The 16,519-nt window shown below is 37.7% G+C and overlaps 2 protein-coding genes across 7 annotated transcripts in view; one reads left to right on the plus strand and one right to left on the minus strand.

Annotated features, from left to right (window-relative positions):
- LOC130707583 (cyclin-Y-like protein 1) overlaps positions 1 to 16,519 on the plus strand; it is an 88,768-nt gene that overhangs the window by 17,647 nt on the left and 54,602 nt on the right. For 5 of the 6 annotated variants that reach the window (XM_057542722.1, XM_057542723.1, XM_057542724.1 and 2 more), the window contains 2 exons: positions 8,752 to 8,826; positions 10,712 to 10,746. The exons of the other annotated variant lie outside the window; for it this stretch is intronic. In XM_057542722.1, coding sequence (XP_057398705.1) covers positions 8,752 to 8,826; positions 10,712 to 10,746 — 110 coding nt within the window. The remainder of the gene's footprint in view (positions 1 to 8,751; positions 8,827 to 10,711; positions 10,747 to 16,519) is intronic. 6 annotated transcript variants of the gene reach the window in all.
- LOC130707587 (10 kDa heat shock protein, mitochondrial-like) lies at positions 13,480 to 14,316 on the minus strand. The gene has a single exon (XM_057542775.1). It carries the CDS (start codon positions 13,983 to 13,985, stop codon positions 13,677 to 13,679), a length of 309 nt encoding a protein of 102 aa, XP_057398758.1. The 5' UTR covers positions 13,986 to 14,316; the 3' UTR covers positions 13,480 to 13,676.

Raw genomic sequence — 16,519 nt, forward strand, 5'->3', positions numbered from 1 at the left:
GCATTTTCTTGTGTATTTCACTTGGCCCTTCCATCTACAAATAAGGCCCGTATATATTCTCCCTCTGTTGCCGATGAAGAAGCCAAGACTTGGAGATCTGAAATGACTGTGTAACACAGCTACTGAACAGAAGAGACAGACTTGGGAGGTGGTAGATATGCCAAATTCAGTTCTTGGGATGCTTAAGAAACTGTTTAGAGTGCACCTTATATTTTATAATTTATCCATAAGTTAGGCCTATCTCAGCATACTCCAGTTTTGATTATTGCCATTCCAGTTTATTGTACACAACTCAGAAGCAACATTTACCTCTCCATTCTCTGTCTGTACATACATTGCAATGGATATGAATAAAAGTAGAAGTCATGAAATAGCCTAAATTTATCAGTCAGGTAAACACGTTGATATAATTTAAAGAGTTTGTTCTGGTGAAATCCAATTGAAGCCGAGAATGCCCTGGACAGAGGGACATTAGGGGAAGCTGGTAAGCGGGCAGGTAAGGTACTAAGCATTTAGCATACGACTATGTATGATAAGGAAGGAGTGCTAAATCAGGACCTGGAAAAATAGAGTTCATGAGTACAGAATTTACTTTTTTATGTTTAACATGATTGTTAAAATTTCATTTCAATTTGTCTTTTTTGGGGGGGCATTCAATAAAGTGATAAGAGAAACCTCAATTTCAGCATTTGCCTATTAATTAAGTTTCCATAGAAACAAGGTCAGAACACCAAATATAAAGTACAGGCACATTGGAAGTTTGCTCTTAATGTCTTTATTTCAGACAATTTTGTATCAGTTTCCCTGGAAACTGAGAAATACCTACTCAGATATAAAACATTTTGGCTTTTCTACAGGGAAGAATTATTTGGTTACTTAGAGAAAATCGTACATAAATGATGCTCTGTCTTGTTCTTCAGAAACATTGGAGAAGAACATGATTTCTTCAAGCCATCTCAAAAAAGTAACTCCTAAGAACGTAGTATAGATTTCAGATAGACTCAAAAGAATTTTTTACTACTTTGTCTTTAACAGTATATCTAATATAACTGATGGTAGTGTCATAATAGAAAATAAGATGCTACGGTCCTATTATCTGATTTTATGTTTATTCATCAACTTTTCATACAGCCTTTATGTTCTGACCTTAGGAGCTTTGCTAATTTTCTGGTGAAAGGTGCTCTCTCAAGTGACCCCTACCTCCCATCCCCCTGAAGAGTGGGTAGGGAAGGAATTGGCAATATGATGTGGAAAAACCTCTGAGCAACAGATCTTTCCTTTTTTTGGTGACAGTATTAATAAACGTTTGATGTAAAAGATTTAGAAAACACAGAAAAGTCCTTCACTCACACTCAGAATATCCAGAATTTTTATTAATATTTTGGTGTTGATTCTTCCTGAACCTTTTGTATGCATATAAACATAGCACTGTGTTTATTTTACAAAGATGGGATTGTTCTTTATGTGCCACTTTGTAACTTTTTGTTACAAAGAACTTAACGACATGAAGCTCCTGGAACTGTGCTGACACCTAGAGAGTGCTCCAGGGTGATGTATTTCCATGCAACTGCGCATAGCTCTACAGCCTGCCTTTTACCAACTGTTTACTGTGCCATCGAATGGTTGGCGCATAATTCATTTACCCAGCCTTTATGGTTGAGCATCTTTTATAATCCCATTCTAATGCTTTATTCAGGGGACACAGATAAAAACGGATGCATTGTATTGATACTTCCCTATAGCATTCTGATTGTACACTTTGTCTTACGACTTAATTAAATTCATAGGGTGAGTCATTTTGTAGTAAAGGTTTTTTTTTTAATGTCTGAAACATTTATATTAACATATTTCCATACATATTTCCATACAAATACAAATATAAGATTTTTAGAAATTTCATGTAATGTCTGAAACATTTATATTAACATATTTCCATACAAATAACCCAATGAAAGTTTAGTATTAGTTGTTTTGTTTGTTTTTTTATACTGCAGGTTCTTATTAGGCATCAGTTTTATACACATCAGTGTATACATGTCAATCCCAATCGCCCAATTCAGCACACCACCATCCCCACCTCACCGCAGTTTCCCCCCCTTGGTGTCCATATGTCCATTCTCTACATCTGTGTCTCAACTTCTGCCCTGCAAACTGGCTCATCTGTACCATTTTTCTAGGTTCCACATACATGCATTAATATACGATATTTGTTTTTCTCTTTCTGACTGACTTCACTCTGTATGACAGTCTCTAGATTCATCCACGTCTCAACAAATGACTCAATTTCGTTCCTTTTTATGGCTGAGTAATATTCCATTGTATATATGTACCACAACTTCTTTATCCATTCGTCTGTTGATGGGCATTTAGGTTGCTTCCATGACCTGGCTATTGTAAATAGTGCTGCAATGAACATTCGGGTACATGTGTCTTTTTGAATTACGGTTTTCTCTGGGTATATGCCCAGTAGTGGGATTGCTGGGTCATATGGTAATTCTATTTTTAGTTTTTTAAGGAACCTCCATATTGTTCTCCATAGTGGCTGTATCAATTTACATTCCCACCAACAGTGCAAGAGGGTTCCCTTTTCTCCACACCCTCTCCAGCATTTGTTGTTTGTAGATTTTCTGATGATGCCCATTCTAACAGGAGTGAGGTGATACCTCATTGTAATTTTGATTTGCATTTCTCTAATAATTAGTGATGTTGAGCATCTTTTCATGTGCTTCGTGGCCGTCTGTATGTCCTCTTTGGAGAAATGTCTGTTGAGGTCTTCTGCCCATTTTTGGATTGGGGTGTTTGTTTCTTTGATATTGAGCTGAATGAGCTGTTTATATATTTTGGATATTAATCCTTTGTCCGTTGATTCATTTGCAAATATTTTCTCCCATTCTGAGGGTTGTCTTTTCGTCTTGTTTATGGTTTCCTTTGCTGTGCAAAAGCTTTGAAGTTTCATTAGGTCCCACTTGTTTATTTTTGTTTTTATTTCCATTACTCTAGGAGGTGGATCAAAAAAGATCTTGCTGTGATTTATGTCAAAGAGTGTTCTTCCTATGTTTTCCTCTAAGAGTTTTATAGTGTCCAGTCTTATACTTAGGTCTCTAATCCATTTTGAGTGTAGTAAAGGTATTTTAAGATTAAATGTTCTTTTCCCAAATTAAAGTTACCATTGATTTTTCACTGAACATTAGATTTCCTCTTTTAGGTTTTCGTGGTTCTTGGTAACCTGTCTTGTGTCTTTGATTCTGAGTCACTAAACTACTACTCTAAGAGATCTGAAATTAACTCTGGTCTTAGGTGACAGACACATCAAAAGACAGCATTAGAAGAAATCTTAGATGATGTGGGAAAATTGGGAGAAACTTAACTGGTTTTGGGTACACTGAAACATGATTATTAGGCACCATTCCAGAGGCAGGACAAACAGTGGTTAGACAAGACAAAACCCGTATCCTAACTCAGGTCCTTACTTTCTAGAGGTGCCTGGGGGCTGACGACACAAGAATAACATCAGGTAGTGAGAACACTAAGAAAGAAAATGAAGGTGTAATGGGCTGGGGAGGAGGACAGTTTTACAAGGGGTGGTTAAAGACAGCTTCTCTCCTTAAGCGACCCACGAGCAGTCCTAAGAGAGCCATGTGAGGCTGTGGGAGAAGAGGCTTCTGTGCAGTTCCTAAGAAGGGAATATGCTTGATGCGTGCCAAGGACAGAAAGATGGGTGGCTGCAGCTGAGTGAATGAATGCCAGGAGGAATATGGGGGATTAAGACCTTGTATGCCTAGTGGGCCTTGACAAAAAAATATGAATTTTAGTCTCATTGTAATGGGAAACCATTGAAGGATTATATGCAGGGGAATGATGTTAATTCTTAGAAAAAGGGAAGGGGGGTAGAGAGGGTGGAGGGAGATCAGACCAGCTACTGTGTGAGAATAGACTGTAAGGGTGGAAGGAAGCAGAGAGGGAGACCAGTTAGGAGGCTGGTGCGGTGGCTCAGGTGAGAGCCAGCAGTGGCTTGAACAAAAAAGCGATATTAATAAGGGTCTAAAATAGGCTGTAGTATATAGATTGCTCTTGCATTTCATTTGATTCTCACCATGTTCTGAGTTAGGTAGTGTAGGAATTCTTCTCTTAGGTATAAATTGAGTTGTCCAAGGTTTTAAAAATGAGTATTGATAGAGAGTAGGACTGTAAATTCCAAATGCATGGCATATAGGAAGAGGATTTATTGTTGACATTATGTGAGCTTCTTTGGAATACTACCTTTTTTCTCACCCTTTTTTGTTGTTGTTGTTTTAGTGTATTAAAGTAATAAAACTTAAGAGTTAAAACAGTAACACTGCATAATGTGAAATGAAATGAAGGTAACTTGCAACCCAGAAAGGTTCTTAAAAGTCCAAGAAACTGAGTAAAGTACTCTTTAGAAATATATAAAGCCAGGTGTACTTACCTATGTGTCACCTCTCAGTCATGATCACTGTACCACTGATTGAGGATTAAAATAAGGCAAAACTGAGAACCAGGGTAGAGGCAGGTACAGAAGCAGTTGGAAACCAGAGCTGGGAAGTTGGGAAGCCAGGATTGTCAGAAGCTAGGGAAGCAGGGTCAAGGCGTGGGTGAGCCGTAGCCTGGCAGGTGCAGGAGCCTGCTGTGTCCCCTCTGGTGAGGCAGCCCAGCTCAGGGCTGGCTGGCAGGAACTCCCTGACTGCGGTGGCAAGTGTGGACTCAAAGAGATGAAGTCATCAGTTTACATGGTAATTGTAAAGATTGTAATGTTTGTATTATGAGCCATAAAACTACTACACTGTCCAGTGTAGGGATGCTCGGGCAGGTCAGTAAGTGCAGTGGTTACCGTTAAGTAAACTGGTGCTCAGCAGCTGCCCAGAAACTGCTGACGTCGCCTGTTTCTTTGGAAGATATTGAAACCAATATGGTGATATTAATCGCTTTCTGAAATATGCTGCTTCTGTCAGATGCTTTCTTGGTCACTTCCCTCTCCCTCTAATATTTTAACAAGGAAAAATCATTTATCGACAGTTTGATAGCATAGTTTTTAACACTTTTAGCCTTCAGTAACGCATTTCATTTGTTCTAAGTTGCCTATATTTTCACACTTTTAACAACTGCAATTGAGATGGATCTTAACAACTGGTAGAATCTTAGATTGGAGGAAAAACAGTATTCAGTGTCGGTGGTGTTTTACAGGTTTCCTCTGAGGAATGTTTACATTAAGACCGAGTTTAATTTTTTTTTAATCATACTTTTTCTACATCGACCTATCATGCTGTCAAATAAGTTGCAATTTAAATTGATAATACAAAAATGATGGGTCTTAACATACAGTTTTAATCATAACCCCTAATCATGAGCTCAAGAATAGTTCTCCTGGGTAAAACATTCTTAGAGGTTTCTAAAGAAATAACTTTCGGAAGAATCCATGTAATTTCCTGAATGCACAGTAATTTCCTGAAGTCTCTAAATTACTGTGTGTGCATGTGGTGGGGAGAGGGATGAGAGGGATGGTGGGTGGTAAAGCTTTGCTTAATAGTCGGCAGTCTTACCTTTGTGATAGTGAAGAGTGTGGTAGGTTTTATCATAGTCTCCTTAGGCTCTTGGGAAGATAGTTAATGGGAAGTGCAGAAATATTGTGTGTATGTATGAGTTTACTGTCTAATGGCTCACATGTCCATTCTATAAAATAGTGATGTGGTATTTTTCATTAGCAAAAAGTGCAAGTTATATCGAAAATTGTTAGTTATATAGGCTATAAACAAAAGATTAATATTTTCTGAAAACCTCATGCAAACTGACAGCAGTAGGGCCCTGGTGTTTACAGTACATTGAAATGATAGGCCAACTCACCAAAGTGGAAATAACACTGATAACTGTGGGAAAATGGTCAAACTGTGTAATCAAAAGAAATACAAATTAGATCTACAGTGAGGTTCCTCATTCATATCAGTAGGAATTTTTTTTTTTTTTTTCAAGTATCCAAAGCAAGGGTAGGAACTCAAAATGTCATGATTGGTAGCATTATACCCTAATGTGCCCCCCACCTTCTTTAGGAAGCAATTTAGCATTGTACATGGAGCCGTGAAAGTGATCTAACCTTTTGGCTTAGTCATTCCACTTCCGAAGATCTTTGCTAAGGAGATAAAACCATTATTTTAAAAAACTATGTACATGAAGATTTTCCTCATAATATTTTAAGAATAGAACTTTGTAAGCACCAATCCCCAGCAATAGGGGATTGGCTAAGTCCAGTATAGGAATAACACTTGATGGGCCAGTGTGTATTCATTAAACAATAAATATGCAACAGTGGGGTGGAGAGCGCTTGTTAGTAACAAGAAGACATAGATTGTACACTAATTAGAGCTTTTTTTAACGTATAAGAAAAGCAACTAAAAGTAACGGTTGTGAATCATTGTGTGTTAATGATTGTGAATGGTTGTGTTTAATTTTTAAACAGCATCGTTTTGTCTCATGCAGATTTTTGTTCATGATATTTGTTAAAGGAATGAGCAAGTGACTTTTACCTTTCCCCACCTTTAGTGTGATCATCAGTACTGCTGATTAACCAGGTCTCCTTCAGTTGCAAGTTAAAAGAAAATCACAGAGTTAAGCACTACTTGACCCAGGAGTTAAATGATCTCCTCAGTTCTGCTCTCCTCTGTTGATGTCTCCTGAAAAGCCTTTCCCCTCGTGATAGCAAGGGGAGTGTCCAGCAGCTCAAGACTAGCTAAGGATCCTAGAGTACAGTTCTGCCTTTCTCTTTTCTTGGGAAGTCCCAGGACAGCTGTGATTGATTGGCCGGTCCTGGGTCCTGTGCCTACCTTTGAACCCCCTAGGATAGAGTAGGGAGAGTGCCAGCTTTTTTCTGGTCACTTGGGCTAAGTGTACTTTTTTTTTTTTTTGCATGTTGTCATTTCTTTTATCCCAGCCTTCTTGATTTTTGTATTTAGATCTGTAGTAGCACATCTTGGTTTGGCGGGTGTGTGTGTGTGTGTGTGTGTGTGTGTGTGTGTGTGTGTGTTAAAGCTTGCTTCTCTTTGATTCTGGCACTTAATTTTCCTGGACTTCCGTTGAAAATTGTTAAGTTTTACCATGCCATAGACACTGATAAATAATACAGCTACTTTGCAAACATTTCTGCTTATTTTTTAGATTCAAATGTAGTCTATTTACTTTCTTTTTGGTATAGGTAAGTAGTCATGAATTCTTTCGGAAGCTATAGGTTAGAGGCAGCTGTGAAAGTCTCTGCCTGCCATTTTGTGTACAGCTGAAATAATTTATTTTCCCATTGTCTTAATTTTTCAAATATGTAGGAGAAAAAAACTTTAAAATAATTATATGGGTCTTTTACATAAAAATGTTGAATAGAATATTTTCTCCAAAAGCAGCTTGATAAACTTCAAATTCAGTGAAGGAATTTTCATGAAGAACAAAGCAGTTGGTTTAGCTATGTAAATTACTAGTGCTGGCAATGACATTAAAATGGATGGCTCAGATTCCTGTTAAAACGGGAAGTCCAAAATTACTGTTCGTGCAAAATTCTTTCTGGGTGGGAAAAGGGGATTCTAGGTAGATACATTTGTGAAATGCTGGGTTAGACAGAATTCACTGCTAGACTAATTAGTTTTTAATATATCAATGTGTGTATTCTTTGGATTCTCTAAGAGGCAGGGATATATTTGTATTTCACTTTGACCATCAAACCCATCTTTCAAAAACAGATCAGTTATTATGTGGTTTGGGAAATAATTGCCTTAACCATTACTCTTTATCTGAATCTTGGTCCAGTTTCTTAAACGCTTGGTTAAATGGTTTGAGATGGACTTTGCTGAGGAAGTGTCATAGGGCTTTTATGTTTGGTTGTTTGTTTTAAACAACAACCTTACTATCCTGTGTGGTAGCTTGTGCTTGTTTTGTATTTCTGCCTAAATAGAAGACGCTATCCCACCTTGGTGCAAGGTGGGCTACAGGCAGACCCACCTTTTCGTGTAGGTATGGCCAAAATTTTTTTCTAGTAGCCCTATGATCTGCTCCAGAAAGTACTCTTAGTGAAGCCCCAAATTAATCATGCAGCGTGGAATGAAGAAGTGAGTTTAGCTTTGGGAATAGAGGGCAAAGTTAAAAATCACTATCGTGGAAGTGTTCCTATAGATTAGAACATTGAACTTTTATGTAGTCCTCTTAAATCTGCCATGATGAATAGCCCCCAGATAAACCACAGCCAGTTAAATGAGTTCATTTGTTGAATGGAGTTAGAATTAGCCATTTGATTGTCTGAAGAACATTTGCCAAAAGCAACTCACTTCGTTTTGGCATATTTGATATATTGAGCTGGTATCTGACAGTAGTTGGCCACAGCATAACTTGCTTCTTGAGACTGTTCCTGGAATGTGCTAGTAATATCAGCTTTAAAAGAGGGTGACTGAATTTTTAATTGATCAATAGGAGGGGAGTCATATATGATTCATCTAAAAATGGCATAGATTATTTAGGTGCAAGTTAAAGAAGTCTAAGACATAGCCATGGTTTTATTCCACATGTATGGAGAGTTTCTACAATTTTGCTGTTTCCCAATAGAATTTTTATATTGTGCCTTTACTAAAATTGCCTTTTTGTCATTACTAAAAGCTCTTCTCAAGACTATTAAAAGTGGTTTCAATCGATGTGTAGCTGTCTTTAAAATCATGTATTTTTCTACTCAACTAAACCACCACACCTTTTTCTCTTCTTCCTCTACAGACTTAGCTTTGGAACCAAACCCTTCTGACCACCCAAGAGCCAGCACAATCTTTCTGAGCAAATCTCAAACAGCTGGTAAGACAATGCTTTTTTTTCCCTGAGAAAAAGAGTGAAAACTGTTTTTGTTTTGTGTATTATAGGAGGTATTTAGAAAAACTCTTACAGTGGTTTAAATGTTTCACTTTTTTATGTATTCACTTGTCTTATTTTAATATGTTGATGATACAGTTTCCTTTAGTTGTCAGTGTTTTAGGGAGGAGAACACTTAGACTATCTGTTTATACACTTTGCCACCTCTTTATCAACATAGTCAACTGGCCACATGATTTAGATGTGGTCTATTTCTCCATGCTACTTTGTCCTTTTCCCCTTGCTCCGAAGAGCACATATGTTAAAGACAAATGATAGGGTTTAGGTCACAGTTAGGTTTTCATTTGATCAAATCAGAAACATCAGTTGTTATATATGGGAATTGAGCCTTGTGATTTTGGCCCTGTTTTACACAGTGTTCAACCAGACGAGCCTATCTCACATCCAGATTTATGCTACTCAGAACTTTTAAGCTATTCAAAACTTTCTCATCCTAATGTAGTGCTGTGCCAGGGTAATAAGAGCAACATGCCATATGGGGTTTTCCAGAAGATTATCCTCAGCATGTGAAACTCATATAAATTTCCTGTGTCCTCCTTGTTTTAAGATGAGAATCAGAACCGTAGAATTTTTTGCACTCCTGCTTGCCTGCCTGTCTTCCTTAATGTTATGTTAAATCCTAGTTTATTTGCTAAAAAGCCATACGTGACCAAGTTTTTGAGTTGATTACGAGAGCAGGAATACAAGAAGTGAACATTCCATAATATTTAAAGTGATGCAGCACAATAAAAAACGGAGGTTTGGTTTTTTGTTGTTGTTGTTTTGCTTTTTGTTTTTTTCCGTTAGATCACTGGTTTTTATAAAAGGATATAACTCCGGAACAGCCAGATGAAAGAGATGCATAGGGCCAGGCATGGGGACAGGGCACAGAGCTTTGATGCCCTCTGCAAGGGTACTACATGTTCACCAACCTGGAAGCTCCTGGGGTTTCTAACTTGCATTTTTCTCGTGTGTGTACTTGAGCCACTCATTTCTGGTTAGGATTGCTCTGTTTCTCAGTTTCTTCCAGAGCCATGAGCTGCTCACATGTAGAGGGGCACTGGAGACAGTAAAAGAAAAGCTGTCCCATGCCTGTCTCTCTCTTCAGCCTTAAGAAATCCGTGCCTGTGATGCCTGTCTGGAGTTAAAGGAGGCAATGTGAGCAAGAGTGTGGCCTAAGACCCTCTTCAGGCTTTTATTCTTCTGGCCTTTGTTGGAGCAAAACAGTTTTGTGTGCTGTAGATATGTTCATTTAGGTCAGCACACTCATTTTAAAATTTACGTTTAACATAGGTTACTTTCCAGTTGTGTATTTTTTCAGTAAGGTATTTGAGTAGGTTACCATTAAGTGGTTCAGGATGCTTCCAGAGATACTGGTGCGTTCGGAGATGAGTGCCTGGCCAGAAACTGGTTCTTAGAGTTGTCATCTGTAGATTGTGGTAATGAAAGTAAGCTGTGTGTAAATGAAGCATTAGAAAATACTCCTGGCTAGTAGTTCAGCTATGCAGCAGGTAAATTTTTTTATTAGCTAAGTTTCTCACCTGGCCTAACTTGCTTTGTCCTTTTCTTTTGTAAATGGGGAGTCTTTCATTTGTACCTAATACAGCATATCTATTAGGTCAAAAAAGTGAAACTAAGTTTTTAGATTTTATTTATAGGACTCATCTTGCTGGGTGATTTAAATTATATATTTTGTTGGAAATTATTTTAAAAAATAGAATGGAATTTTATCTCATTGTGTTATTGGTAATCCATCAAATAATTAGTGACTACTTTTATTTTTCTATGGCATTTGTATCAGAATTCATCAGTTAATTTTTTTTATTCTTAGTGCGGCAAAAGCGGAAGAGCAACCATTTAAACCATGTAAGTAAACAGTTGAAAAGTTAAGAAATTAATAGTTTGAATTAAAAATATGTCTGCCATGATTCCTAAAAATATGATGGATCCAATACTGTTAGCATGGACCTCTTTTTTGTAGATTTTCTAAATCTCTATTTTCCTAATTATCAAATGTATTCAGGAAAGTCTTTGACTTAGTAGTGCCCATTTTTTAAGGGTTCTGACATTTAAGTTAAATTTCACTCATATGGTTGTAGTATAAAGATCTGCCTTAAATTCTTTTGCCTTATTTTTTTGATCTTATTTTTTAACCAAAGTAATAAAAGTATGACAGGTAAGTTAATTTTTAGCACTGTCCATTGACTTCTTGTCATAGCAGGTGAAAGCTTAGCTTCTTCGGTCCACCATGACGTTATTTCCCTCCCTGTGTTCCCTCAACATGTATCAGTTTTTACTAAATCAGAATCAATGTTTACATTACTACGACTCTGCAAATATTGTGCATTGCTGAGCCATATAGTTCTCTGACTGTGCCTCCTCCTTGTACACCCTTCATTCTTTTTCTTCAATATTAATGAAATTGGAGCCCTTCTGCACTTCTCTAGGATAACCCAATCCCCCTTTTCCTAGCCAACGTGATCTCACACAGCCAAATGCAGTAAGTAGCTCCCTGCCCGGTCTCCCTGCTTTCACATTCTTCATTTCTTCTGTGGAATTAATTTCCTGACTATATTCACTTGCCTGTTTTCTAACAGCTATTTTTTTCCCCAAATGTTTTAACATTTGTCACATGCCTATCAAAACTATGTTCCGTCTACTAAGCCACATCTGTTCCATTTTTTTTCTTGGAGACACTTTTCCCCAATCTTTTGTCTTCCTACTCCCATATAGACTAGTGTTCCCCTAGGCCTGCTCTATGCCTCTTTTCCTGGGATATCTGTGTGAAGTCATCTGGGATCTCACATAACTCTGCTCTCTTATGTTGGATCCCCTATGTCCTAGATTCTGTTTCCCTCTTGTTATACTTCCTTGTTTTACTGGAGCACATTTTCCTGGGAAAAGGGCACATGGGCAGAAAGTTTATAGAGATCTAGCCTCTCTGAAACTCCTTCTATTTGATAAAGTATAGAATTCTCAGTTGAAACTAATTTTTGCAGTTCTAAAGACATTTCCCTCTCATCTTCTCATTTACACTGTTGCTCTTAAACCTGTTGACATTGTATGGTACATTGTACATTACCGATTTTAGTCATTTTCCCCCATCCCTTCCTTCTCGGGAACCTTTTAGTACCTTCCCTCTCCCTGGGATTTTGAAATTTCATAATTTGGTTTGGTATAGACCTTTTTTGTGTGTTTCTTTGTTATTCTGTTTTTTTCTTCCAGGTTCCTATTATTCAGATGTTGGAAGTCTGAGACTTACCAGATCACTAACTTTTTTCCCCTCCTGCTTTGCATTTTGTCTTTTTGTCCTGCTTCCTGGAGATTTCCTTGACTGTGCTCTAATCCTTCTATTGAATATATTGTTTTGTCTACCTTATTTTCAATTTATAGAGTTCTCTTATATCCTGTCATTCTTTTTTTCACTGATGCAATTTCAAGTTTTCATTTGCTCCTGAGTTTTTATCACTCCCATCAATTCCTTCTTCCTGTTTTGTTTTTTTTTTTTTTAAAGCATCCTTATATTTTATTTTATTTATTTATTTTTTGGCTGCATTGGGTCTTGGTTTCTGCACGTGGGCTTTCTCTGGTTGCGGTGAGCTGGGCCTACTCTTTGTTGGGTGCGTGGGCTTCTCATTGCAGTGGCTTCTCTTGTTGCGGAGCACAGGCTCTAGGGCGTGTGGGCTTCAGTAGTTGTGGCTCATGGGCTCTAGAGCGCAGGCTCAGTAGTTGTGGCGCATGGGCTCAGTTGCTCTGTGGTATGTGGGATCTTTCTGGGCCAGGGCTCGAACCCGTGTCCCCTGCATTGGCAGGCGGATTCTTCACCACTGCGCCACCAGGGAAGTCCCATTCCTTCTTCCTGTTTTGATCTCTTATGTGTTGGGGGCTTCCCTCAAACGTGTGATGGTCCTTGGCTGTCTGTTAAGATCTAATTGGAAGCATCACTTGGACAACTCGTTAACTGATGGGCCTCACTGCAAGGATTTGGGGACCACGCCTCTGAACTCTGAGCCTGCCTTGGGTTCTGTAAGACAAACTGGTTTTCTTGTTCCTGTCCTAGTCACTCTCTGTAGGTACCAAGGTTGTGCTTCCTCTGTTCTGCCATGTCAGTTACCACTCCTTTATCTAGTCTTTTCACCTTTCAAACATTCAAAATCATCTGCTGTTTATCCTGTCTTATGTATAGCTTTTTTAAAAAATGCCTTTAATTCTAATGAGATGATATCTGAAAGAAGGGGGAGAGGAAATAGATTTGTGGTCAGTCTACTCAAACTTAGATTTATTCTTTGAATATAGGTTCTGAGTTTGAAGTTTAATTGAATATAATTAACGATATTAATTCAGACAATATTTTTGATTATACCTATAATTAGAATATTATACTTTTCTACTAAGGCCTTGAGTATGAATTCTATTCAAACCACTCACCCTACCATATTGTCCATTAATGTGCAACATAGATGGAGTATTACAGATTTTTCAGTTAAAGTCATTGATTCTTAATAAACGTATCCAAAACTTGTGAAAAGGGGGAAGAAAAAAGTGAACTTCAGCTTTATTCTCTTTTTTTTTTTTTTCATTTATATACTTTTGTTTGGGAATGTTTAAATCAATACAGAGAAAACTAAATTTCAGAGACACTGAATATCATTAGTTTGGATATCATTACTTTATTATAAAAGAAACACGGAAATTATTTACAGGATGAAAGATTTCAGAACTTCAGTGGCAGCTTCACGTGATGCCATTGGGGGAACGGGCAGCTTCACGTGATGCCATTTCAATAGTGACTTATTTTAGTCGACATATTTTCCAAGAACGTCACCATCTCTAAATAAGAAAGAATCCTTGTCATCTAGAACTACTTTGGTGCCTCCATATTCTGGGAGAAGAACTTTATCTCCAACTTTCACACTAACTGGTTGAATCTCTCCACCCTTTCCTTTAGAGCCTGATCCAACAGCTACTACCATTGCTTGCAATACTTTTCCTTGCGATTTTTCTGGAAGCATAATGCCTCCTTTGGTTACAACTTCGGGTGCACTTCTTTCAACTAATACTCGGTCAAAGAGGGGAAGAAACTTTCTAAATGCCTGTCCTGCCATGACTCGGGTTGCCGCGCTTCGTACTCTCGCTCTCTCCAGCTTTATTCTTTTAATGGGTTAAAATCAGAGGCAGTAGGCACAGTGGGAAGAGTCATTGGGTGGGGGCGGGATTTCAACAGGTACTTGACCTTTAATGATAAGCTTTGAGGGTTGTTACTTACTAGCCTCCTAGGTATGATTATTTTCTAGTCTTCACCATTAAACCTGAAGTCTACTAAGCAACCTTTCCCCTTATAAAGATTGTAAAAGTCCATGTATTTTGTCCTTAGTGCTGAATGAAGATAAATACTCTTCTTCAGTGACCAATTGAAATAATACCTATGAACATTAAACTGTCAGTAGTGTTTTTTGCTACTTGTTTTTTTTTTTTTTTGTATTTGCATTTTATACCCTTATGTGTGACAGTGCAGTTTATTGAGGTTGTGAGCCAGCAATGGTAAGGCTTTAATCATAAAGGACAGTTATCTTAAATTTTCAAGCAAGATGAGAGGAAAGTAATCTGCTGGCAGCTAACATATCTAGGCTTTGCTCAGAGGCTTCAATTCTGCCATCCTTTAGTGAACACTAGATGCTGGAAAGTTTGAATAGTTTCAGGAGTAGGCCTGTGGAAGTGTTTCTTTTGTAGGATCGAGCCAGTAGACTGTAAGTTGCTGATACGTTAAATGAGCCCCCATAGGACTATAGACCACATCTAATTAAAAATTTTAAATGTTTTAGCAGTAATATTTCCAAAGACAAATCAATATACATTCATAATAGAAAAAAAAGTTTTTAATAGAGGAAAACAGGATAAATAGCACCCAAAGCTCTACCAACTAGTCTATATTTTGGTACATTTCCTTACTATTTTTATTCCCCTCATATATAGAGAGTTTTGGTCAGAATTGACTTTTATTACGTGTAGTGTATGTCATATTATACCCTAATAGTAGTGACCTTAAAAGATAACCTGCTTCGTTTAGAATCAAAGTATTTGAATGAGTGAATTTTCATTTTTCATGCTGTATCTTGTTTTTTGAGATTCTAAAATTACACATTAACCAAATAGCTTAAGGACCATATCCGAGTTTTAGTTTAAAACATTTCTAGCTTGAAGGAGAAATTAGTCTTCCAAATAGTGATACTTTTCAAATATGTTACATCTAGAACTTTTTGTTAATAAGGAATAAGTGGCTTTGCATAAAGCATCTGAAACAAGCAAAATGGTGTTTTATATATGCCATTTGGATATTTCTGATGATTGGGTACTGGCAATTTTTATTTAAATGCTCTGTATTTTCAAAAGCATCAACTAGATTTTCTCCCTGCCTCACCTTTCATGTATTTGTGGCGGACACTGATGGGAGAGTGTGACAGCATGGTGAAAACTGTTTTATATTAATAGGAGGAAGGAAGGCTCATCTGAATTAGTAAACAAACAAAAACCAAAAACAAAACCCAGCTTTAAAATTGTTTGTATTCTGTGGTATTAAAGAATGCTACTCTTCCTTCCAGTGGCTTTCAGTGATTGGGATTTGGTTATTGGCCTTACTTTAAGGAAGAGAGTTGTCCTAACATAGTTTAGGCCATGTTAGTATTTGACTATTGCCGTGTTCATGGGCTCTTCACAAATAAATGGATACTTCTAAAGTGTTTTAAAGATAGTTCATTCTCTAGAGGGTCTCAAAAAGTTCTTTGTCACCTATCCAACACCACTGTAGATAAATTCTCACGAATTTGTATCTTTAGTAAGATTTACCTCCAGTTGTAACTGATCTTAAATAATTTCTCAAACACTTGTTGAATCCTAATTTGTCCCAGATTCTGTGCTCAGTAGCTGGAGGTAGGAGAAGAATCTTCCTAACCTGGAGAAGCTTGTTTACTAAAGAGGGTGGTACTATGCAAGCAGCTGAGACCATGGAACAGTTGGTAAATTAGACGTGTGAGTGTGCAGAAAGCGAGAAGTGTTGTGGTGTGCCTGCTGGCAGAGGGATCCTAGAGGAAGATGGGGTCAAGCTTGCTGGGACAGGAGGAAGAAAAAGGCACTGCAGGCAGAGAGCAGCATGGGTGAGGCAGGAGTGTCAAATAACACGTAGAACCGAATTAGTACAATTTTGAAATGAATGGCAAGTATTCTCTGAGGTTCTCACTTGAGTAATGTCATGGCAGTCTTACTTAAACATGAAGTGAGAAGTTAAATTCTCAGAGTTGTTTTATCCGTTTTTTTTGGATGCGAGAGAATCTTTAAGCAGTACCTTTTTGTCCTCCAGATAAGGAAATTGAGGCCCAGAGAGACTTATGGCCCCCAGCTTTTTAGTGATAGAGCAGCCCTGGCATGCCCAGCCTCTGATTCGAAAACGTTTGTTTCGTCACACTGTCTCCTGAACTAATACATTTATTATTGGTGTTCATCTACTGCAGTGAAATGCTCCTACATCGGTATTATAGAAAGCATTACGTTTTATTGTAGTAAATGAATAGAAATAGGAAATCTCAGCTGCATTTCATTGCTTAAGGAAAAAACCCTGAAATCTTATTCTAAACTTTTTACATTA

Source organism: Balaenoptera acutorostrata, chromosome 3, assembly GCF_949987535.1.
Source record: "Balaenoptera acutorostrata chromosome 3, mBalAcu1.1, whole genome shotgun sequence".
Lineage (NCBI taxonomy): Eukaryota > Metazoa > Chordata > Mammalia > Artiodactyla > Balaenopteridae > Balaenoptera > Balaenoptera acutorostrata.